The following is a 27,245-nucleotide window of genomic DNA, read 5'->3' on the forward strand; positions in this document are numbered from 1 at the left end:
CACACACCAGTGTTCTGCGCAGGATCTTTGAAGTGCTGGTTGGGTATCCAATGCATTAACAGGCGTGGTTTATTTAAGATTGAGAGAGAAGTAGCGCAAATGACCAGACAAGCAAAAAATGTCTGAAAACGAATTTGACTGGCTCTGTTGCAGAGTGCCTAGGATATTGCCTTGCTCATCGCTGACATGCAAACTGCTGTGATGGATTTCCTACCACCTTAGTGCCCTGAGCGATAGATCATATTATATAGATTGTATCCGGGTATGCTGCCATGTCACCGTGTGAACAAAGTGCTTACCTATCAACAAACTCCTCACCCTCATGGTCATTAGCTTGAAGCAAGTAAAACACTAGCTAAAATATATGGTGGTCCTAGAAACATGTGGAGTGATGGTCAGTGTTTGTCGAGTAATGGTCGGGCCCGACCACCTCCAACCACAGTGGGCAGAACCCTGACGTGTGCACGCATGCATGCACACACACACACACGCACGTGCACACACACACACACGTGCACACACACACGCACGTGCACACACACACACACACACACGTGCACACACACACACACGTGCACACACACACACACACACACACACACACACACACACACGTGCACACACTCGCTCAGACCTCCTATGCATGCATTCACACACTCAAGGACACTCATACCATGCACACATCCACACATGCACACAAACCATAGTATCATTAGCTCACTCTTCATTAACTCCCTCTTTCTTTGCCACAATGTCCACTGAATGGCGATGCCGAGCTTGCACCAGTTCATCAGCTCTGTTGTTTACTTGAATCACTTGAGCTTCACCACCCATTACTTCCTGTTCAGCACCAGCTAAACGTTGCTTAATACTCTCAGCCTCTTCAAGATTACTGGGATCTCTCAGTGACAAAATCATAGCTTTCTAAACACAAAATGCACCATAACAACATGTCCAACTATTGGAAAATGTACACTTCAAAGTTACCTCTACTACTAACAAATCAAGAAATAACTAAACAGTAAAAAATAATAATGAATAAAGAAGCACTACAGTGCTAAAACCTCAACAGGTGTATGCATATCTCATCACATGATTAGACTGAATTAGTCATTCCATTCTCATGAGACACAAGGTCATGTGCACATGCTAAGACAGTGTATGTAAGGCAGCTGAAGATCAGAAGGCACAAACGCTCATGAATTTGACATCATTGAAAGTCCCCTCACGTGCTGGTTACGCCTGCCATATTTACACAGCTATCACCATCTAACCGAAATCATTTAAGCTCAAAGCTACATAGGTACAGGTTGTCGTAATGAGCCATTATGGGCGGTTCTAGGCGTGGCATAGGTGACCCCAGAGCTGCAAGAGCCAAAACAAAACATTAATCTGGGAAAACATGCACGCGCAAATGTAGATTAGGCATCTCTGCTTGCTGTCACTTTGGACGCCGCAACAATAATTAGCCATGCACACCGAAAATTCAAGCTGTCAGACTGCGGAACCACTATCTAGGCAGAAACATGCAGAACAAGCCAAATACAAGTCAGGTAGCCTTGACACTAGGCCATCTTTGCCTTACGTGGTGGAGTAACAAGGGTAATCATAGGTATGGTTCACGAGACGCCTGGTTGTTGGTGGGAAAACATGCACATTTACAAATGTAGATTAAGAGTTGTTTTTAAGTGATAAACTCTTATCTACTAGACACGGGTGTACAGTCGTCAACCAGAGGACTGCTATACCCTTAGCCCGGATATCCGGGCTTCGGGTAATACACTCTAAAGTTCGTTTCAGAATTAAAGTCACCTCTGGCTTTGGGGAGTGGCTTAGAATACCTAACACCATATAATATACTAGATGCCCTATTGTTGTAGTGGTGTCTCATTACTACTGTTCCAATAACTTGCCAGTAAAATACACAGAACAAAGCCGACGGTGCAGTAGAAAGCAATAGAGAGTCTTAGTGGCTGTACCTAGCATGCAGACTGCATTGTCAAGCTGTTTCTAGTTACTATTTAGGACAACATACCAATCTAGTTAGAGTAGGTATGCAATTAGAACGGTATCTGATTGACAAGACTCCACTCATTATCACATAACTCAACCTATCGTCAGTGTAAAGCATCCTACAAATGAGAGGAGTGCGTAATTGAATAAAGCAAACATAGAGCTTCCAATGATACCCGTACGAGCTCAGTCCAATCTAGGGTTACGTGTCAGCAGCCCACTTTCGGTTGTGACTGCAAAGGTGACTTTAATTCTGAAACGGACTTTAGTTCCCTCTCTCTACAACCTTTGCCATAATAGTTTGTCTGTCTATCCTTCCTGTCATTATCCATCTGTCTATCTTCCCAAACACTGCTCTAATTGCAGCAAGAATTTCCCATCCAAATATCTTATAGCAACTGGTCTACCAACATGTCAAAGTGTCCTATGGCATATTCAATTGAGGCTTTCTGCAAAAAAGAAAAGAAAGATGAGAAAGAACAGAAAGCGAATGTAATAGAACAAAAGTTTTCAAAAATAGAAAACGTGACACAAATTACATGTGCACACAAGAATGATGCAAGCGGCTGCTGTTTCAGCTAAAGTAGTGTTAATGTTCAATGACGTTGACAGATACATACACCGTAAAGATAAAGGAGTGAAAGTGTTGCAGAATCACCTCTGCAGCTCCCCTGATGCACCGTTTTAGCAATCATTTCACCTCCTAGACAACAGAAGCTCTATTGGCTTCTCTGGGCTGCAGTTTGCACACTGACTTTGTATTTCACACAGGTTTTTCCAGGACTTCAAACCACATGATGATTTTTACAGCTTTCTTTCATGCTTTCCAGACTGGAGGGTTGAAATGACGAAAAGCCTTTCCAAGCTTTCCGAAAAGAGACAGTACACCAATTGAACACCCTAACCCGTCTTTCTCATCTTACGTTTTTTGGAAAAGTCCCAATTGTATATGCCCTTAGTAAGAGCATAGCATAATAAGATGAAACCAGGCCACCTGTTATAGGAAGTGTAGCTATACAGTGCAGCACAAAAAAATTGGCTAGTATAAAGCAAAAATAACTTAACTCTCCACAGTCAAAAAATGTATCACAAGCCATGACAAGTACAAGCAAAAGTACAAGCAAAAGTACAAGCAAAAGTACAATTCCATGTACAACTCAACATAAAGAAAGTGCACAATAGTACATGACTGGACATCAAACAACTGATAACTACTACAGTACCAACATTGAACAGTATCTGATTCTACCAGACATGTCTGTAACCAAAGTCAGAAACTACACTGTGTTTTACAAACTTCTACTAAAACAGCTTAACTTACTTTGTCTCTTATCCACAGCTCCACTAGTCCAACTTCTCTCACAAATTCATGAAACAGAAGTACTTCTAACAGTGTTGCTTTTCTTTGACTTGAGAGTTCAAGCAGATGCTGATACTGTTCCATAATTTGAGGCTGCAGTTCTGCTACTGTCTCTACACGATCCTCTGCAGCCAATTCAGCATGTTGTATTTGCAAACCACTCATCACCTTTTCGTATGCTCGCAGCTCTTCTTCAACATCTTCATGTTTCTTAATAAGAGCTTGTGTATGGTACTGATCACGACCATAATCTGGACTAGTTACAACCTGTACCATATCACATGACATGACAGCATGGGTGTATTGAATAGAAACAAATAATTTCACATAAACCTACCTGTTCCATCATTTTCATCCAATTGATAGTTTCTTGTGAGTCAGCCAAATATTGGTAAAGAATCCCAAGCTGGTTTAGTCGATCACGCTTAGTGGCAGCAAGGCTCTTATATCCTGACCAATTCTTCTCTACACTTGTCACCTTGGCCTTGATGTTTGCCGCATCGTAATGTCCAGCAAGCAGCAGCTGATTGGCTTGTGAGACAACATCCTGCACACGACCCTCATGACCTACAGTTGCAGTTTCCAACCCCTAAATAACACATTATCAAGTTTTGTCGATTGTCTGAAAATGTGTTTAAATCTGTCTTAACAGTTATATCGCAATAGCTGATTAGCCCTTTCTTTGTACAGGCAAATTACTTAAGTTAATTAACACAAATTCCTGTGTATAGACTCCGGTTATTGGGCGAGACAACACAAAAACCTGGATAGCCTGTTCCCTGTATGTTTGACCAAATCATGTCCAAAGTCGCAGCTATTTCAACATTCCGTTGGACGCTGTCACTTAGAAGACGTTACTGCCACTGCAGAGAACAAGTGTAGCTGATTTGCTCGTCCTTTGCCACTCATAGTGGTAACTTCAGATAGGATAAATCCCGGAAAACCTGTTTATCATAGTGTGACCAAACCACATCTGTAGTCACGGCTATTCGGCATTCTTGGATATCATCACTTCAAAGATGCTGCTGCTGTTGCTAGCTGATTTCAACGTCTACTACAGCTAACTGATTATTGCGGTTTGCTTTCTTCATCCTCTGAGTTATCATTACTGTACTTCATCAAGTGACAGTCTTGCTTCAACCGAAAAGTGCCAAGCTCCATCATGAGATCAGTGTCAAGCTCCATCACGATATAGAGACAGCAAATCAGAATTCGCTGAATTCTATGGAACTTTGCAGGAATGACAAACAAGTCACGTGAACAACTTTTGCTTTCACACATGTGCATATGTATTCCAAGGCTAGGGAAGAATGGGTCGTCAAATCTGTTGGCATCAGACTGACTTTGTCCTAACCTGACCGTGAGACGGCTGTGGGAGACTCTGAATTATTGTATTGACAAGTTGCAATAGCATACTGAACTATTGTTTGGATGCCACATCTCTTAATACATTATACTATTCTCAATACAGCCACAGTTTACTATTGTACTAAATGCACCTCTCAAGACAGAATGGCAGGGTTTCCCCAGAGAGGAATGGGGGCAAATTCCCCACTTTAATTAACTGGGCTTACAGTTCATTTGTTCATGTGATTATCTTGTCAAAACAGTATACTGTATATGTACCAAGTCAAATGCTTGCACATCACTTCCTAACACGCATGTGAAACATCATTCCTCTGGTTGTTCGAGTTTTTCTACCGTTATGGTGAAATGTATTAAGATATAAAATTTATAACTTCTATTAAAATTTCAGTTGAAGGACCTTCCCACATGTATTTTTTTGAAAGAGCCGTATCTCATTGGTCATTGATCAGAAATAGAAAAAGAAGCTGTATAATCACGATCATCAGTAGACAACATCATCACTTCTCACGTGAGCATTTAGGTGCACTTTTGATGCACTGGAGTTTGTTAACCGTGTGAGTCTATAACCAAATCAACAATTTTTCTTCTTGAACTTTCACTGGTGCATATAGCAATGCATTGAATCAAGCAAGGCTTCATTTTAAAGCCCCGTTCTTGTGTGTTTGCCGTGTTTTGCAGTAATGAACAACCTGTTTGTGATCTTTGCTGTCACTCTGTTGCCTCATTTTGAGTGATGAGTAACATTTAGACTTGACAGATGTGAACTATGAGTACAAACTTGCATATGCACGTGTTCTGTGTGGTATGCGCTTATTAAATGGTTTGGTTTGTACCTCCTGAATACATCCTAGACAATGCATCGTTAAGGAAGGAATGACTGACGTGAAGAGGAAGTTTTTAGACAAGTCTGATGATAGTGAGAGCAGGGCCGGATCCAGGAATTTTTGAAAGAAGTGGTTCACCTGGTAGCAGTTATTTACAGCATTACTAATTTTCTCTTTTCTAATGAAATTATATGAAATTATTGAACCACGCTTATTGAAAAAGAGGGGGTTGCAACCCCCTTAACCCCCTCTGGATTTGGCCCTGGAGAGGTAACAAGGGAATACCTTATTTCAAGTTCTGACTGAGCATCACGATGGGAGCTGCAGCAGGAATTAAAAGAAAAGAAGAACTGCATCAAGTTACTTGAAGGGAGAAAGTAGATGGAAGGGAATTGGAGAGTTGAGGCAAGCAGGACAATGATGAAAAAACCTTGTTTTACACAAGATTCTGCAGCAACAATAATTTTCCCAAGTCATTAGACAATACTGGCAGTTCATTTAATTAAATACTGGCCAAAGAGACATACAACATCTACAGACAGCAAATTGAGAAAACGACATTCTCTTTTCACCTTTGAATGAGTTTTTGTAACTGTGGTTCGTCTTCTTGTTCTTGTGGGCCTAGAGTTAAAAGCCCTAGGCTCTGGGTTTGGCCTGCTTTTCTCTTGTGTACAATATTTATCACATGAATCAACTTTCTTTATTGTTATTTGAATAACATTGACTGGTGGTTGCCAAGGGATGCTCTACATCGAAGTCTACCACATCATTCAGAGAGGTTTTCTAGACAAGACCTGCATCATTGATGCAACGGAACTATTAACAGAACATCTTTCAGATACGTGTTTGCAGTCGTCTTTTTTCTCAAACACCACCACACTATGTAAGAATTGGTTGCAATATCTCCATCTGGCCATGTCGTGTTTGTATCACAACTATTTACTGGTAGTACATATCAGACAAGAACTTATAAAGCGGCCTAAGTTTCTTAATAAAATAAAAAATTTCTTAATACAGTACAATTAATGTTAGTGATGTCAAGTATTGGTTGTATATACAGTTGCGTGTCACTTATCTGACATTCACTTATCCGACTCGCCGGTTTTCCGACAGGTCAAGCTTGTCACGTGGTTGATCACGTGGCTGGTCAGCTGCATACTTGTACGTACATGTACATCCATGTGCATGTCAGTCGTTTCTTGAAACACGTTTAAGAATGAGTTCAAGTGTCTTCTCGTTGTATTCTACATTCATTCTACATCTACATTCAGCAAACCTACCTACTCTTTGTTCGCGTTGTCTTTGCGTTGGGAAGTGACTAATAATGGAGCTGTATTTGTTTACCATACTCAGATGTTAAGTGATATCCCATTAACTGTACATTTTAGAGGTCATATTATAATACAAAGACGTTAGGTAACTGTAGAAGAAAGTCGCAAAATACCGAGCAACTACTCGCGAAACAAGAGCAACTGTGTGTTGATGTCAAGGCAGCGGATCGTTTAGTGACCTTGCTAATTGGCTACTTCCTCTTTTAGCAGCATTCTTGTTGTAAGACCATACCTCCTTAATGAGTTAAGAACCCTAATGACTTTTGATACGCAAAGCCTTATCAAATCGCCTGTGCAATACATACGTCTTCGTTACCCTAACTATAGAAAAACCGGGAACTTGCAGTTTCGAACGATACCAAGATCGTCACTGTCCACCCTATTGCGCAGAAGTTATTTCAGATTTTCAAAGCGCAAAGTCAACGAGAACAGAGAGTAATGTGAAAAAATGCTGTATAATTTGAACAATAGTTGAGTTCGTAACAGCTTCAGTTATCCAAAATTTTCACTTATCCAACAGGGGTCCAGTCCCAAGGGGGTCGGATAAGTGACATGCGACTGTATGTCAATATATTGGCTCTGTGACGTAGAGACATGTGACATATACATCGGTGATTGTGATTGGCCATTGGACCGGTATTGTGTTTGACTGGGCTAGGGTAGTATAAGAAGCGGTATTGATTCTGATTGAGTTAGATTTGACTGGGTAACGGTAGCGAGTAGAAGTTGATTAATATTGCGTTTACAATATACAGCACGGTCAACCATTGGGCAGTCTACGCGTCCTCTCTCGTAAGGTGCTGCGTCCGTCTTCGGGAACTCTCCAACAGGCTCCTACTATCGTTCTGGTCTCCTCTGTCATTTGCTCCAGAAGGCAACACACTGCTACTTGCTGTTTAATTTCATAATTATGGTGTACCATTTAATAATACTCAATTACTCCCTGTACTTCACCTGCTTGCTATGTACATTGTAACGTTCAACATAGGTGGATACCACATAACACACGTATCATACTACGCACACAATCTAGTTCCCACAGTTCACATCTGTCAAGTATAAATGTTAGATCATCACTCAAAATGATGCGGCAGAGTTATTACAGAGATCAGAAAGAGGTTGTTCATCACTACAAAGCATGCCAAAAGCACACAAACAGGATCCTAATAAGGCTTACCTAATTCAATGCATCGCTATAAGCACCAGTAAAGTTTAAATAGAAAAACTGTTGCTTGCTATAGATTCATATGGTTAACAAATGCCAATGCATTAAAAGTGCACCCAAATGTTCACATGAGAAGCAACCACATCGTTAGTGCCACACCCAAAGAACAGGTCTTCAGAGAAAAGGTTTAGAATAATTTATTAATAATGGATATTAATCACATGTCCCTGCTGTCTGGGAAAACCCTAAGAACACTATCGCTTTGATAAGATGCATCTTGTCCCTCAGTACAAAACACAGTGGTTTTTCATTTAATACAAACATACAATCAGGTGATTTATAATTGTTACCTGCTGCTTTTGCTGCAAGTGCCTGACACTTGTCAGGTCTTTCGGCTGCTCTGTTTTGATCAAGATCTGTTCCTGCTCTCTAATCCAACTCTCTTCCTCATCAGCATCTACATAGAACCGTTGCAACACTTGTGATGCTTCCAACCTCTCTCTACGAGCAGCAGCAAGATCCTGAAGCTGAGCATAAGATTGGTTAAGAGTTGCTTGTCTCTCAGCAATCAACTGAGGCTCTGGACAAAAAGAATCTAAAAAACCAACAATAAGCATTTCAACCACCAGCATAATAATTACGTGAAAATATACAAGGAAGGTCAGATTCAACATACAAAGACCAATAAAAATAACAAATACCAAGTAAATGTAATTCACATATTATTATCCTCACCCATATTAGATTTTGGAAATACATACTTCGTTACTATCCCAGACACAGCTACCATGATGAACAAGACCTACTACATGTGGTACCTGCCATTCATGAGAATTAAAGGAGAACTTGGGCTAATACTAAAACTTGCTGAAAGAAAGATACAAGGCCTAGTATCTTTCTGCAGCAAGGTTACAGTCCAGCCACCCACAGAAGCCACAGACGGTTCCCCGTATGTAGCATGAAGAACTACTCTCTGTCATCATTTGAAAGTACATCCTTTAGGTTTTAACCATACCAAGTGCTCCTAACACACCCAAAATGCAGCTACACATGATCTATGAACTAATCTAACAAAGATCTCCTTTTGAGGCTCCATGGTTGTACCAACACAGCCAATATCTGCGTGATGAGTTTGGGGTCCCAGTTTGCTTTAATCAATAAATTACAACTTGCAACCATATGTCTCACAATCCTTACCTTGAAAAGTGCACAGGTATTAGTCTTCCTTGCTAACCAGCAATCAGAGTTACTCTGACAACTCATACAGGTACTAATCACGCCCACCCAGGAAATTTCAATGCTATATTTCTCCGTTACCGTAAAAAAAGTCTACAGTAAATGGTTGCAAAGGATTGTGTCTGAAGTCACAGCTTTCGTCAAAGATATGGTTGATTCTGGTGAGAGTTCCTGTTTATGACAAACAACCACTACCATTCATCCCAGATTCAGACAATAAAAACTTACAAAAGTACAAATTTGAAAATACTGTATTCATGTAGTACATGCCTGTAATGCTGACATATTACTTCAGAGTGCCCAATGTTCCAAACATTATCTGTTATCAGCTAAACACAAGCTCTTAGTTAAAACAAGAGCACAGATAAAGACCACGTTGAAGAATAATATACTCCATCGCAGACTTGTCAACAACCAGTTGTAACCAAAATGAGGTATTTCATCAATAGAATATGCGGGAGAATGCGAGAGACCATCGAAACAATACCCATTTTATTAATATCAACTTAATTAAAGATCTTCTAATGCACGCATCTACATCATGTCAAGCCTTCACGGGGAGCCTGCCACGTTCAAGCTTCAAGAATGAACAGAATGGTTGCAGCACATGTGATTTACTAGCTTCGTACGTAGCCCATCACCCTTGCACTCATTAAAGTGTACGGGATACCGGATTGGTAACAGCATGTACATCCATAATTTCTAATTTCTATGCCTGGCTTGAAATAAATTAAGGATGTGACAAATATGCGGGAGATTTGGGGTCAAATGCATACAAGCGGGAGAAGGGTTCCAAATGCAGGAGTCTCCCGCACGATGCAAAAGAGTTGACAACTCTGCCATAGGTGCTTGTATCCATGAATTACTGCTGCTTGAATCTCTTGCATTCAACAGCAAAAGTTCATAACCTACACTTACCATGCATATTTATGCTGCAGGTAAGCTATAACATTAAATGACTACTAGCTACCTTCAGAAATTCTGCTTTCAAGTTGCTTCGTAGGAATGGCTATAATAATAGTTTTCAAGTGCCGTACCTACCTAGAGTTGAATTCTCAAATGGAGACTGCATCCAATTTTTGCATGGAAACATTCAGTGACTGTTCCGAGTCTGCATAGTGATTTGAATACGCCATAGCCGTGGTGGATGCTTTTTAAGCATGACGTACAGAATAACACATAATTACATAAATGAGCAATGACTGTTCATGATACTCATACTCTGTCACAACACTCCCAACACAATAAACTGAAAAACTTTACCTAGCCAAGTACATCTATCTCACACAAAATAAAGCCATGTCCATTAGAAACGTGCATTCTAGTCTCTTTCAAATCTTCTGCAAAGCCCGTACCCACCCACATACAAGACTGATTAATGACATTGCAGTAAATTCCAGTGTTCTCGCCAGTACCATTAGTACTGTAAAAATTACAGTTGGGAGAGGTAAGGGACGTTTGGAGTGGGAAAAACAGCATTAAGTGATGGATGGGAACAGAATTGGAAAGTTTTAGCAAACATAGTGTGGGATGTTTTCCTACAAGATCCATCTCTGATTTATAGACATTACTGGTCTTGATGGTCCCAAAATTACTACAGAATAATACATATTCTCATGTCAGACATCTAGAGAGAGCATGGTCTACTTGTTAGTGTTTGAGGCGAATTCCTGTTGACCTTTCACACAAGAAATGCTAATGAGACTGGTTGCAGCAGGTGTTCTACTAATTATTGTTTATTTTCAATTTCACGTTTTGTACATCCTTACTCTTTTAAAGGTCAGCTCACAATTCCAGTTTTAATTAAGTCAACTTGTAATTGTAATAATCTACCGTATTACCTGTTTGTCTGAAGTTCAATGAGGTTTATTCAACAATATCTGAGTAGCAATTATAATGAATAGTCTACTAATCATGCAGTAACTATACATGCTACCATTCTAACTCTAATAAAGTGATAGTACGATGTCATTACCAAATATGTCAACATCAAACATTTGATGACATCATTAATTGCCGTCATTATATTTGATGACGTCATATTGATGGTTGGCAACTAGAATGCTGAATTTAATTATTGCACTGCCATGAGAGATGCTAAACAACTTGGCACTAGTAATGGGTACACACTACACACATGACTGATGGTCATCATATCATGACAGGATAGTATTCTAAACACATCTTTATAAATACACATTAAAGAAAAGGTTTCAGAATCTGATGTTGACATAGAACAAAAATATAAATGCTCAGACAATCACTCACTATGTATAGACACACTGCCTTCAAGTCAACTGGAATTTAATGAATAATTCCCATCTATATCAGAGTTAATACTATCAGTTATTGGTGAAATTACTTAGAGATTAATTAGGCACTGCATTACTGCTAATCTTCCCTTCTATTAGCTACTTAACAAATCTTCTCATGCTCAAATTTTATTACCGAAGTCATTTTTAAAAGTGAACAACCTGCACAAAGTAAACTTCTTCTCTGTAACCATCCCTAAAGCCTGTCAAAGCTGCTCATAAAAGCAAGTACAGTAGAACGCCACTTATCCGAACACCACTTATCAAAGCATGCCGGTTATCCGAACACCTAAAGTTATCACGTGATCGTAGCACGTGACCATATCACGTGATCATGAGGGGGCGACATGGACACTCCGACTACTCCAACGACTAAAAGGAAGCCGAAGAGGAAGCGCGTGGTCCTGTCCATAGCTGATAAGCTGCAATTATGCAAGCTTTTCGAACAAGGTTAGACGGTCTACTGAAGACCAGCGGTGTACATATGTTGATGTCGCCATTTTGACGGTCAGAGTATGAGTTCCATAGCCATCAAGTTCGGGAGTGTTTGTACTGGCGTCTGTATACAATAATTTGCTACTTAATTAGTACAACGTACGCGTAGTACTACACCATCTACATGTGATACAGGACATAATTTGAGGACGGGATTTTAGCCTCGGAATCCCAATGGTCATGATCAGTTATACGAACAAATCAGTTATCCGAACACCCTCCAGTCCCGACGCATTCGGATAAGTGGCATTCTACTGTAGTCTCTGATGAGAGGTAGTGGCACTACTATACATATTCGCGCATGTCAGGTGCACAAGCAAAGTGGTCACAAAGAGAAGACAGTTGCATATCTGCAAGGTCACGCCTAAGAGGGACTACTGTTGTCTCCATTAAATGTTGATTCACTACAACAGCCTTTTCAAATATTTATAAACAGTCATAAAAACAACAGTACCTTAAAATGTTTCCTGTCAGCTTTAAAGGGAGGGTGACATGCTAAATGCCGCCATAAATTTTTCAACTAGAAATGTTGCTCTGACAGCAAAATACAAGTACAAATTTTCAGATTTTAGTCAACGTTTTAATGGTTAAAACGAGCTTGGTTATTGACTAGTCATCGTCTTCCATGAATTTGAGATGTGGTTCTTGTGAAGTCACAAGGGGAACAGAAGTTATTCACATCAACTTGAATGAAGAACTCTCGGCATAGTGCAAGCTTTTCTAAAGTCCATTCCCGAATAGGAGAATACGTGGGGGGGAACCTGTATCTCCTGAAGCAGACGTCCTAGCGAGTTGATTCCAACATCATTGGAAAGCTCACCAGGAGGAGGTTCCAGATCAGTTAATGAATACATTGATTGGTGCTTTATTACAACACAATTACTAACTTCCTGTATGACACACGCTTAGCCCTGCCCTACTCTGCCATTTACACCAGGTGTCTGATAACTTCAAAGTCACCACTATGACGCCCACTACTTGAAAGCGGAAGCAGACATACTTTGAACTATTGATTGATACGTAAAACAGCTGTAGCTAGCAAGCTTATGTAGTTGAGGCACTGGTTGAACCTTTGAATGTAAGTTCATAGCGAAACGTTTCTATACTGGAACCTTCTATTCCACTAGCAATAATTAGCTACACCCATCTCTGCTCTTCAATTCCTTATCTATTAACCACATTCCCCACGTATTCTCCTATTTGGGAATGGACTTTAGCATGTACTTGATTTTTGCATTGCAGCAATTAAGTCGTCGTCAGCACAAAATTTCAATATTTTTAAAGCAGAACTAGCAAGCGAAGAGATTTACAGAGCAAACGGCTAGGGGTGTGTACTAGTCAGCAGACAGTGAAGAAGGCTCACCTCCTCAAAGTCCAGCTAAAACCGGTGACATACAGAATGATGGGTAAATTCACAATTTAGACTGGTAAGCATGATTTGCTCTCTCTAGGCTCTTGTTTTCTGTATACTGTATAAGATGACATATTGGCGAGGAATATATTTTGGCGGATTGGCGGATTTTTCAGCGACCACCAATATAAAATCCACCATTAATTTGGCCTCCGGGATATGTTGATGGCATGAGGCACATGGATCAGCAAGATGGTACCGTAGGTAATCCTAGCTTGCCTTCAGTTGTGCCTATGCAGTAGTTGGAGACCATGCAGTATGTTAAGGAAATGTGAGCCACAAACACAGCTGTCAATCACAAACACATCAAGACCACTTATGGTATCAAACAACAATGTCCAACCGCCAAAATAAAATCTGCCAATATGCATTGTCCATCAAACTGCCAAAATAAATTCCCGCCAATGTTTCATCTTATACGGTAGTTTGGGAAGCATCTCCGCATGTCATAAATCAAACATAGCTGTACACCAGGAACGCAAATCGCTATCAGGTACTGTTCTGTTTCGTGGTCAGTATTAGAGGAAGCAGCCGCAACACTGCGCTTTGTTGCTTCAACGAGATCTACGCTGATTTTCACAGAGCTTCCAGTCACGTCTTCAGTAACATTACAGAGAACAAAAGTGTTGAGCATATGCATGGTAGGAACCTCACATTTGCCTTGAGTTCAATGTCGTACATTTCTTCGTCGTCGTGACTTGTTTCCACATCAATCACACCAGCAAATGCCAAATCATTTCAACACTTTCTTTGGGGTCTGGCAACCATGGTCATTTTGGTGTGAGTAGGTCTTCTTCATTAGCGATCCTATAGCAACCTGATTGCTTCATCTCCATAAACGTCGACTGATCATTGTCGACTTTCCTAAATTCTGTCAGTGTCTTTGCAATCCTGAACAGTAATGGGACACCACTTCGCGCCTACATGCTGAGTACCCTTGCGCTCTGACATGCCTTACAAATGTATCTTGCATACAAAAGGCCTGAATAATTTACAAAATTTAGTGACGTGTAGATTTCTGGATTTACAGCTGTCAGTAAACGCATTATCATCCTAGGCCTTGTTGATAAAGCTTCCAAGAACTGCTGCATTGAGTGATAGAAATCGATAGAAATATAAGGGTTCTTATAATCCTCTTAGATAAACTCACATCAACTAAATAATCCAAGTTGGTGCTGCTGTAGCAAATTTCTAGCTCAGAGTCTACAGATCAAAAATGAGTATAGAAACCCATTAAACATTAGCACTGATCCATGAGTACAATATTCTGCAATTTTTTAATTGAAAATAACGATTAGCTGCCACTTGTCGACAGTTGCAAAAAAGACACCCAGTAACCAAACAATGTACCTTTACACTGTTCATTTCCCCAGCATCTAAAATTAAACTGATTGGAAAATACCAGAGATCCTCCTGTCATTTTCCATAAAATGTGCGACACTCTCTACTTCAACTTTAAACAGTTATTGCCACGATAGTGTAGAATGGGTTGATCAAATGTGACTAAAATGGTTAATGTGTTTGATAGCTAATGGTATACCTTACTATTACAAAATTTCAAAACCAAGTGATTCAATGACTAAACTAATTTCCAACTTGGTAATTAGCACTACTTCCCATTTGCCTTCCATGTCTCACACTGCTCAGTTAGTACCTTTTCTAGTTTTGAAAAACACACTTCTCCTAATCTTCTTGAAGTAGAGGAATATTGCATTGCTTTAAAAGTGGTTCTTTATACCAATGATCACTCTGAAGCACATCACAAGACAACAAAAAGCTTGGTATTGCAGTAGCCTTATATCTATCAAAGGTCTCACTACAGTGTATCCTCACTTACCCGATCCCCTGGGGCAACAGATATCTAAAAACAGGACGGATACACGAAAAGAACAGATACTCGCAGCCTGGCATCCTAGACCAAACTATGGAGTCTCAACAAGGTCAAAAGCAAACCCTGACATTCTCCATACTCTGGAACATTTAAATGCCACATATAATCATACACTAGCTCATTAGCCCGTTCTTTGCCAAAGCAAATTGATTAAGTTAAATAACACAAATTCCTGGATAACTTGATCTCCTTAGGTGTGATCAATTGTGTCTAAAGTTGCAGCTATTTCGATATTCCCATTGGACGTCCTCACTTCAAAGATGATGCTGTTGTTGCTAGCTGATTTACACGTTGTTTGGTCAAGCAAATTACCCCACAAATTCCCTAGACTTAAAAGTCTCTCCCCACCACTGCCGTTCCCCATATATCGCTCTGGAGCGGGTATCCATGGAGACAATGGCAAACTCCCGCATAATTTGTAATCCCATATATGTGACCAAGTCACATCTTATCTAGCAGCTATTTCGACAGTCCCGTTTTACCTCATCATTTCAAAGACGTTGCTACTGTTGCAGGCAACAGGTGTAGCTAACGTGCCAGCTATTTGATGTGCATACATGGGCAAACAAAGGTAGCGGCATTTTCTAATAACACGGATATAGTCAAAAATATCTTGGTTTTATCAACGTCGCCAATAATAAATGACATGCTCCTTAGTCCCGTCTGAGGTCAGGAGGGCAGTTTAATTTAGTGGAAATCCAATGCACCTGAAACTTGCATGCGAGTGGAGGCAGGTTCAATCAGCAAGAAATCCCGTCATCCCAAAAAATTCTGGAAGACGACAACACTTTCACTGTCGACATAAATCAATTTGGCATGCGCGACATGCGAGGGTTTAATACTACTTAAGAGACTGAGTAATTCATAATTACCAACACTCACTCAAACACATAAAAGACACTCTTTCCTTACAACCCTTCCCTCCCTCTCCAAAGTGATAAAAAGTGTTGATATCAAATAAGTGCCATCTAAACATCAGCATATTTTATTGCTGTGACCACAAGTTGATGGCTTCTGTCTGCCTTTCTCAACATAGTGTATGTACGAGAGCAGTCAACCATAACATCGATTGTCATTAAATCAGTACATAATTTTTAACTTTCTTTGCTGTGCTATCTGAAATTATATCCTTTCTCATACTGTTGTTTGAGAGTTGATACATAAGTGAATGAATTCCTTCCCTTACTTCATTTCAATAAAGAAAAGCCTGCATTTGCCATGAATGTGCTTGACTCTATCACACTTGTTTGGAAAACACATCCTTGTAACGATTTCCAGAAAGTCATTATTCCTATGTACAAATGCCATTTGCACACACAAGCTACATAGCCAACATGCATAGTAACTGACAAAGCAAGTGAGACTCCCTTTGTAAGACTCTGTCCTAAAAGCATACAAATCTGACAGATTCCAAATACATCCCTCTTAATGTAATCTCTGTAAAATTTGGAAAATATCAATAACTACGAACAACGCCCTAGTCAAATTCCATAATAACAATTTCTCCTATTTGGCTTCCTTTTCACATCGTTTCCTTTCTCTAAGATGTGCATGGCTACTAGCCCTGCCTTAAGTCTCTACCTCTAAGATTGTCTTCAAAATTGTTCAAATTTGTCCCTCTTCATTACGACAGTCAATATACCAAGCTTCACAAGCAATAACACACATTCAGATACAACAAATAATTAAAACTGTACCATCATCATCTGGAAAATCATCAGTCATGTCACCATATTCTTGAGCCTGATTAGTTAGCTGTTTCACTCTTTCAGCCAGAGATGAAATGTCGGCTTCTACAAGACTGTGCTTTTGCAGAAGATCTTCTACGCCAGTCAAGTGTTTGCCATAATCATCTGACACTAAACCAACCTACAACAAAAAACAATAACTATGTCAAAATACAAAAAAAAGACAAGCAGAAACTAGAGCAACAAAGTAACTAGCACACACAATGATAGACAAATAACAACTACAGACCCTGTCCTAATAGACCGTTCACACTAGTACTTGTAACAAGCCCAATGACTGGATCTGGCGGGTCCGGATTAGCCTGTTTATCTTTATAGCATGAACATGAGCTAAACCATGCTCAGTGAATTCTACAAATCTTGTAAGAGAGCCAAGGCTAGCTTAATTCAGTAAACACAAGTCAACCAAACTATGCTACAGGCAACGCATATGTATATATTACTATAGCGTACTCAAGCACAGAACTATGCAAGGATTTTCCTAATCTAATTCAAATACACATCTTCGTGGATATTCAGCCCCGCCCCAAAGAGGTATCACCAAAGTTGGATATAATGGGCTGACCCTAACATTTCAACTCACGAAAACACTAAATTTCGACAATACACTGTACAGTTGAGTTCCTGCTATAAGCACCCAGAACTTGTGTTGCCGTTTCTCGTTTGCCTGCATGCACTCCGTCTGTTTTCTGCCATTACAGGAACACTTCACCAATTGACGCACGCGCAGTAGACGTTAAAAGTATGCTAAGGCCTTGGGTTGCAGACCAAACGCTTGCTGTGTTACGCAGCACATTGTTGTGGTCTTGCTTTCCGAGGCCAACTACTAGAGCACACAAGAGACGGGTGTAGACGGTTCAGGCAACTCTGAAAGTGAAGAGAACAAGTTACAGTACATAAGTGAATCAGTCATTCGTACGTTGTCAACTCCACGTGAATCACCTTGAACGACTTGCGATCGCTCACCGCCTCATACGTTTTTGTTTTCTAACCTTAGCATAATGCTCCGCTATCAAGTTTGCTCCAAAATAGCGCCATACTTCCCAACTTGATGTGTGACCAGAAACGTTTAGCACCAAGGGTGGAGTCAGAGATGCATGGACCGGTGAAGTGCTCCTTTATTGTAGTATGATTAGCTATCATCAATCTCATACAGGCATATGGAAATGAAGCTATTGACAGTGTGAAGTTGAAAGACCAGCAGTGCAGCTAGTTCTGCTGTTAGGTTTATTAGGCTATCTAAGTCCTTCCTACAAAGGAAACAGTGAGATGTTCATTATCCAATATTCTTGTAAGACCAACTGACCAGCAACTAAATCCATTTAGCTATAGGTTAGATGGTCTAACATGATACAACTGGAGCAGCTCTTAGTGGTCTAATGAGCACACCTGGCGTGAACTCCACCTTATAACTCACTTCCGAGTTCAAACTTACGCGAAACAGACTCTGAGCTAGCAGGAAAGTCTAGCAGTTTAGTGCTTCTTCATATTAGACAAGAATGCACATAATAAGATGTGTCCCATTGTCTGAAATATGCATCCCATCTTCTTCAAATGTGTCCCAGGATGCATCAAATGTATTGTAGGAAAATCATTGAGTGGTCTATGGTTCTCCTTGAATTATGGAAAAAGACTACATATAGGCCCACAACAAAAATACAATAAGACTGTTAAATTGCTTCTTCCCTCCATGATTCTTCTTCTCAACACCATACATATTTTGCATTCGGTTGTCGGGATGTTAGTGAAAAGCTTGCCAACCCATGATCAAAGTGCAGTACAAACATTTCTACATTACATGTGGACAAAAATAGAGGCATACAAACCAGTACAAGACTGTACTAGAGTTACACTGATGATCGGATTGACTAACTGCTACATGCCAAAGTAGCAATATCAGTTCTATGTCAGTATCAGTAAATCTTGCATTGATGCTAGCCAATAAATTGTGCATGCACAGTTAATCTGTAGCTGGGTGGTCATGTGTAAGCATGTGGATGGCATCTAACAAGAAAAGGAAATCTTCCATATAAAATCATACAAAACTGCAAGCCTTGCAAGACGCTGATATTACGTGATGGCTAGACAACAAAGACCTTCTGAGTCTTTAGCACAACGAATCTTTTGTTTCATCATCTTATAGAACTCAACATCAGGATCAAATTGAGCCATATCAAAAACCATAGAAAATACGTTCAGAGCTTAAGACAAGGAGCTTAAGACCAGGAGCATACAAAAGCATCCATAGCGTGCAGAGGTGGGCAAATTACAACACATGCACTGCTTAAGTGACAGCTTGGATAGTAATGGAAATCTTTTGCTATTACCCGTCCATTAGCTGTGATTGATTAAATGAAATCTATGACTGTTTCAGATAGATAATGTTCACTGTATCAGGGAAGCTGTAGAACTTTCAGAATTGGAGCTTACTGACAGTAGTTACAAGTCAATTGCTTTCATTTCAGTAACTTAAAGAGCAACTGACATGCAAGAACGGCAAACTATTTGAACTTGTCAAGTTCTAAACGTGAAAATACCAAGAAAAATAACGTTAGATGTTTAAAATCAAGGTTTCTATAAGAAAATTATGCCATAATGTGCTTCCAGTTTATCACATCCAGTTTCAAGCAGTAGATTCAAGGCGTGTACATATGACGTAAAATTGCGAACAGATGTCAAGTTAGCACCAAGTGAAATAGGTAACGCACAAGACTCGAGCGTATGCTACAGTTAGAATGGTTAGGCATGTGTGGCAGCTGGGTGCTATACATAATACAACAAAAGGAGGTGTGAGGCTTTTTCAGTTTCCTAAAACCCCAAACAAAGACGAAAGTGGGTAGAACTAGTCAGACAAACGAGAGATCACTGGGAAGGTTCAAGTGATTCTTCTGTCTTGTGTAGTTGGTCATAGTGCTGCTGATATTGGTAGTATGCACTCTGCACAACCCACACATCTCAAGGCAGACGCCAGAGAATCCTGGGTGTTCAGTGATGCAATTTTGTCAATTACTCCAAGTACATGTATACAACACCCACAGTGATGACCAAAGGTCAGCAACAACAATTACATGTAGTTGTACGTACACATAAACAAAATTCCACTATACGACTTGTAATATCAGCCTAAACTGTTTAATATCACGATATATCAAGTAGTCGTTCATTTTGCTCATCTTCGGGTGCTACTGGTGATGGCGTCTCACTGCCAACAAGCTCAAAGTTAGACAGCTCCACCTATTCTCCAGCTTCAGTTCATTGCCTTTCGAGCCATTCTCCACATCACCAGTATCTACTCCAAACAATGCTTATGGTTCTATGGACACAAACCGTTTTTCAAACCATCACGCAACAACGATTCCGGAGGCTGACATAAACAATGGTGTTTTGCCAGCTATAAATTGTACCCGTGAAGAGTTTGATCACGTAGAGATTTCTTGAGATCGCATGCTGTCTTCATCACTAGAGCCGCTTGCCCCGTTGAGTTTACTGCCTGAGCTAATCATTAATACATTTTGCGTTAACGCGACATCCGTTCTCACTTTTACGTCATATGCACATGCCCCAAATCTGCTGTTTGAAACAGGATGCGATAAACCAAAAGCACATTATGGCATAATCTTCTTATAGAAAACTTGGTTTTAAAAATCTAAAATTATTTTTCCGGGTATGTACACCTTTAGAACTATCATATAATATTTTAAAATAGTTTGATTTTTGCATGTCAGTGGCCCTTACTATCGATACTTACTAAATTGGACCAAATATCGATATCACTATAGGCATATTTATTGCAGACATATCAGTCAGTTATCAGTATATTGGCCAAATACCTTTATCCATGCAACACTATTTAACCTGTACCAGCTAGCTAACACCCCACCACCTAAGCTGGCTTGCCTGCTTTCTAGAAAAATGTGAATAAAGGAGGAGCATAACTAGGTGTCACCAATCGTTGAAGGACGATGAGTAGCTAGGTGTATGTGTGCAGCGGAATGAAGGAACACAATGAAGAAGTGAAAACGGCCAATGACTCACACAACTATACGCAACTAACTCTAATATATGTGTATTCTATTATTTACTAGTTATCGTATGGGCACGTCAAGGATATCGTTGTTATTACCCGAGGGGAGTGGCAGCTAATTCCGAGATAATTACCGAGGCGAAGCCGAGGTATCTATCGAGGTATTAGCTGCCACTCTCCCGAGGCATAATAACAATGATATCCAAGACTAGCCCATACGATAAGTGATTTGTATCATGCAAGGCCATTGATTGGTTTGAATTCTCGTTCATTCTGAGCGTTCAAAGTAGAGTTGTGCATACGTAAATCTTACTTCTTATTTGCCGTTCAATTGTTTTATCAGCAACCGTTTACTGTAAGTAGTTAAATGTAGTCTAAGTGCATTTACCGTTTAGTAGCTCATTAGAGGCATATCAAATCATCTGCATGTTACTGAAACCAGCTGTGTTGTGCTGTTGATCATAGCAATGGGAGGGTATACGGGTTTCCCTTGACAGCGGGAGGGTATCAGAGCATTCCAGGGTACAAACGATTTGTACCCACTGTATCGACCAATCAGGGTTGTCAAAAACCATGTGACATGATACAAATAGTGTTACCGGTATGCAGTCATTGTTCACCCTTCCCATTCTCCAATGAAAGTAAAATTTAATGGGTAACTGCGACACAAAAATCAAAATTCTTTTTATGTTGGCAATCGATAGTTCTAGTTGCATACATGACAGGAAAAGTAGTTTTAGATTTTTAAGTTAAGTCTTCGCTGAGGAATAGCAGGTCAAAGTTGCTTCCGGATTTTCAAGTTCCGGTAATGGGCATGGTGTAGTGTACATGTCACAATGGAGAGACACCAAGCTAGCGTGTACTCTAAACAAAAGAATCTGTGGCAAAAGAATGGTCCGTTGTTGCGTGGCTGCAGGATGCACCAATTCACGCAAGTCATACGCAGCAAGAGTGTTTCGATTCCGAAGATCCCCAAGCTAAGAAAAGTGTGGGAATCATAAATAAGGAGAAAAATTAGAGACATTTGTGTTGTCCAGGCGACTACTACTGAATACGACACGTCCTACTGAGTGGACCAGAGTCTGTAGTAGCCACTTTAAGCCTGATTGCTTCAAGATACAGCCAGGTCTATTCAAGAACTTGGTCTGGGTTGTAGAAGAGCAAAATTGAGGCCACCATTTTCCATTTACCTGCCAACACTTCAAGATCACAACACTCTGAAACCTTCACAAAAGAAAAGGAGAGCCGCATTTGAGAAGCGGGACAAATGAGAATACGGAAGAATCTCGTGCAGGACTAAAACTACTGCAAATGGCTAGGAAAGGTCAGACTCTTGATGACTAGACTTGCGTATAGGTGCTCGATCATCATGTGTAGTGAATGCATGCAGTCATATGCATTACAGTATCCTGTACAGTAAAGTCGAACCTTGTGCCAAAGTGACTTCAGCACATGAATGTCAACCCAATTTTGTTCTCTTTCTCACAGCATTATCTATAGCTATAGATAGAGTTTTGCAGCAAACTCACTAGTACACTGTGCCATTATTGTCGTTATTTGACATTATTATCGTGTCATTATTTGAGATAACCTCAAATACGTTTTGACAACACACACCCTCCACATGAGTACGTATCCATCATCTCACAACGACCACAGCTACAAATGTGTGGTGGCTGTTTACCTACTCGGATGTGCATCAATTACGTTTGCTACTTCTACTTCTACTCATGATGGTGATACGCTATCAGGTGGCCTGTCCTCTTTCTCATCCGCTTCCAAGGCAGCAGGCGATCTCAAAGCTTCAGAGATGCTGTCGCTAAGCTTGAACCTGTATGGTCTAATGGCTCCCAGCAGATCTTCTTCATCCTGCGATTCATGCATGACGGAACGGTATCACCACTTAAAAACCTCGGGAAGGCTCTTCAGAAAAATAACTGTCACTGTCATCGCCTCTACCATAGTAGCCTTGCCTTGGATATAAAGATGTAGTTATTTTTACAGGCCGCTGGCCATATAGATGCACACGCGTCTCCCCTCTGTGACGTGTACACTACACCACGCCCGTTACCAGAACTTGAAGAACCGAAAGCAACTTTGATCTGCCATTTTTCTCAACGAAGACTTTACTCAAAAATCTAAAACTATTTTTCCTGTCAAGTATGCAACTAGAACTATCTATTTCCAATAATGCAAACTCCATTGCTTGATGACATGACACAACTAGTCACCATCATTAAGCGAGCAACTGAGAAAGACCGTGGCATGGTTGTCTCGTCCTTTGATCGTCTCAACCAGCATCCTGAGGCCTTGGAGAGACAGAGCCCAGCGCATTACATGACCAGTAATGTACTTTGCATTATTCAGATACTGAAAAGGCTGGTGGTATGTCTGGACCGTAAACTCATATCCATATAAGTACCGTAGACAATTCCTAACCGGCCATACTACAGCTAGACGTTCTCTTTCAATAGCCGAATATTTCGCTCCGCATTGGTGAGCTACTTGCTTCCATAGACAACCGGAAATGATTTTCCATCATGACATTGAAGACAGCTCCAATACCGAGCTCTGATGCATCGACATGCAACGCATATGGCTTGACATGATCGGGGAGATGTAAGACAGGTCTGCTCGTCACTGAATGTTTTAGCGCTGAATATGCTCTCTCCTGTGATTCTCCCCACTCGATCTTGTTGGGTTGTCTCTTTGTAGTAAGATCAGTCAGAGGTGCAGCCAGTGCACTGAAGATGGGAATAAAGTATCTATAAAACCCCACAAGACCTATGAAGGCTCGAAGCTCTTTCTTAGTTGTTGGTCACGGTGCGTTGCATACTTTACAAATGTTCTCTTCGTTTGGTTCGATTATACCTTTGCTGATGTGATGGCCAATGACTTCTAAAGTCTCCACTCCGATCAAGCACTTTGACAGTCTCACTCTCAAGACTGCCCTTTGAATCCGCTCCAATAATCCTTCGTCGATGGCTTCAATGATAGCGGAGCATATGGTTTCCAACACTGGTCCTCGTACATAATCATTACTGTCTGTTCCCCATATGAAAATCTTCAATATCTCCACTGTTTTTTGGACTTTTGCGATGACCTCGGTATCATTAGAAACCACTAGATCTGGCATTTCTGTTTATAAAATTATAAGCCCTTCCTACAAAGGAAACCCAAGGAGAATACTTTTGCATATCAAAGATTACAATAGGTGGAGCAATATGATTATTATCCAATTATCTTGTAAGATCAACAGATCAGCAACTGCAACCATTTAAGATAATTGCTGTAACAATGTTCAACTGGAGCAGCCCTTAGTGCTCTAATGAGCACACCTGGTGTGACCTCTACTTCATTACCAGGGTTCTAGCCAGGATTTTTTGAAGGCGTATAACAGTATGGACATGGCACATTAAGTCTGACACGTAGGCGTGGCATACTATTACTAGGCAACAAATCCAACTATAGGTATGCAATTAGATTAGAGACTCATGATTGACAAGTATCCACCTTCTCCCTCATTATCACTTGATAAACGTTCCACAGGTATGAACAGAGATATGCCTAGCCAGTATGTTGGAGGCGAAGAGGGTATGGTATGTCGAAGGCGTAGCGAGCCGCTATGCCTTAGCATGCCTGGCTGAAACCCCGATTACTCACTTCCGAGTTCACACTTACGGGAATAGACAGTTCTTGGTGTCAGCTGTTCACCTCGCACATAAATTTCTTTAAAAGATTGACATGATACGTTTTGAGCTTACCCTTGACGTTGATTCTACAATCGTTCCAACCAACTCTTTCCTCGACGAAGTAAAGGCCCCTTCCACTGCATCAATAACTTGTTGATATCCGTCGGTAATAAGACAAAGAGATTCTCACCTTTCGTAAACTGTCGTTGTCTTGCTCTCGAGTCATAGTGGCGTTTCTGATATTGCTGTGCCTTTTGTGGCACTTCCCGTGCTATGTGTAGTACGCTCAAGTCTCTCCCTTAACTCTAAGACATGTTGATAAGAGTGCACACTTCCATGTCATTGTCTTCCTGTGTCCAAAGGTGACAGAGTATGCGCATTGGTCTCCGCCATTCTTCCGTAAATCAACTCAAATGGTGAAAAACACGCGAACCCTTGTCATACTTCTCGGTATGCAAATAGCAAAGCATTGACATATCTATCCCACTGCTTCGGCTTTTCAATACACAATCATATCAGCATCGATTTCAATGAATCGGTAAATCTTTCCACGAGACCCTTACACATAGGATGATAAAGTGTGGTGGTAAGTTGACTAATGCTAACTAGCCTAAGTAGACCGGACACCTCCTTCATGCAATCCGAAACCAATTGTCTTCCTAAGTCACTAAGTACTTCCTCCAATATTCCTACTCAACTGTAAATGTCAACGAGAGCCTCTGCTATCGTCTTTGTATCTATGGTCTTGAGAGGGATGGCTTCTGGATATCTGGTTGCATAATCAACTAACGTCAGGATATATCGATGACCTCCGCCGTCACTAGGCCCACCAAATCATCTGCCACTCTTTTGAACGGTACTACTATTATAGACATGCTCTGTAGCAGTACCCTGCCACAAACTCCTCTCTTATCCGTGCGCCGGCAGAGATATTACAAAATTTACAGAACTGGGTCACTTCTCTTCGAACTGAAGGTCAGTAAAAGTTGCTAAGGACTCTGTCAACAGTACTCCTCAATCCCATGTGACCGCCCAAATAGATTGATGAGCAAGTTCCATCACTCGACGACGTAGCGGCTTTGGAACCACAAACTGTCTCACTGGCTGTCCCATGTTCATTCTTGGGTAGATGTACAATCTGTAAAGGATACCGCTTTCGATTTCTTTATCTTGAACCCTCGTGACCATCCGTATATGTAGTTTCCATTATTTGTCTGTATCTCTCAAGTGTATGGTCCTGATTCTGTGGTTCTCTTAATCGTTCTTTGTCGATTGTAAGCAACATGCTTGCCTCAGCACCTTCAACTGAGTGATTGTCTCCTTTAACTTCGCTTGGGCCCTTGTCACCTTGGCGGCTAAGTGAACGTCAGAATCAGATTGATGAGGACTTTTGGCTCCCGGTACGTTGCCAATGATAACATCATAGATAGTATCCTGAAGATATAAAGCTTCCACTGTGCCTGATAAATAGGGTTTGTCAACTTCGACACGGTCAATCAGTACCCTCTTGATAGAATTATCGACCAACTGGATAAAACCCTCGTGTCCGGTATACTGGTCCTGCCTCACAAAGCACTGTTTAACTATTACTCCGCTACACCCGGTATCCGAAAGTGTGGTGATCTTAGTATCTCCAATCCAACCGTTGGCAAAGAGCATGTTTTTAGACATGGCTATCTTCACAATTTGTGTGTTATTACTCATGAGAACATCTCTTTTTGGCTCTAGCATCAGTGATTTCACGACCATGAGAACAGTTGGAAACACAGACATACGGAACTGAGTTTTCTAGAATCGCTTGTCCTACCAAGTCATTGCAAAGACTGTTCATCCTCAAATTTATCCTCACCTGCTGCTGCATTATATGTTTGTCTTAGTCTCTCCGTTAGTCTTACGTCAAACTAGCCAGCACTTCTTTGCCTCGTGACCTAATTTATCACATACATAACATCGTGTCTTAAATCTGGACTTACTCTCTAATGCTCAATCTCCATGTAGAGGAAGCACTGGATAAGCAGCTTTCTGGACCTCTTCGTGAGACTGGATGTCATCAAATTTGCCTCCTCCTCAGGAGATTCGCACAATGTAGAGGCAAAGTAAAAGTTTCGATTGTGTGCTGTCAGAAATCTCCCTGCAGCTCGCGTCAATTCTTTAAGATCCGGCAACTCTCTTTCTCGGAGGTGGATCGCCAAGTCCTTGGGACACGCATTAATAAACTGTTCTCTTACAAATAGCTCTTTGATTCCAGTCACCGACTCCTCTGTGTGAGATAATAACATCCATTTATCTAGATATGATCTGAGTCGTGTAACAAACTGTTCAAGATTTTCATAAAGCTGGGGACAACTCTTGCAAAACTTTTCGCCATATCCGTC

At 40.7% G+C, this 27,245-nt stretch overlaps 1 protein-coding gene across 1 annotated transcript in view; it reads right to left on the reverse strand.

Moving 5' to 3' along the window:
• Positions 1-23,062, reverse strand: part of LOC134176302 (spectrin beta chain, non-erythrocytic 1-like) — a 78,252-nt gene extending 55,190 nt beyond the window's left edge. The window contains exons 1-6 of the mRNA XM_062642975.1: positions 22,922-23,062; positions 17,104-17,275; positions 8,412-8,656; positions 3,711-3,962; positions 3,335-3,640; positions 722-924 (exon numbers count right to left, since the gene is read on the reverse strand). Of these exons, the coding sequence (XP_062498959.1) occupies positions 722-924; positions 3,335-3,640; positions 3,711-3,962; positions 8,412-8,656; positions 17,104-17,275; positions 22,922-23,062 (1,319 nt within the window). The remainder of the gene's footprint in view (positions 1-721; positions 925-3,334; positions 3,641-3,710; positions 3,963-8,411; positions 8,657-17,103; positions 17,276-22,921) is intronic.
• Positions 23,063-27,245: the final 4,183 nt, after the last annotated feature.

This window comes from Corticium candelabrum, chromosome 2 (genome assembly GCF_963422355.1).
Source record: "Corticium candelabrum chromosome 2, ooCorCand1.1, whole genome shotgun sequence".
In the NCBI taxonomy this organism is placed as follows: domain Eukaryota; kingdom Metazoa; phylum Porifera; class Homoscleromorpha; order Homosclerophorida; family Plakinidae; genus Corticium; species Corticium candelabrum.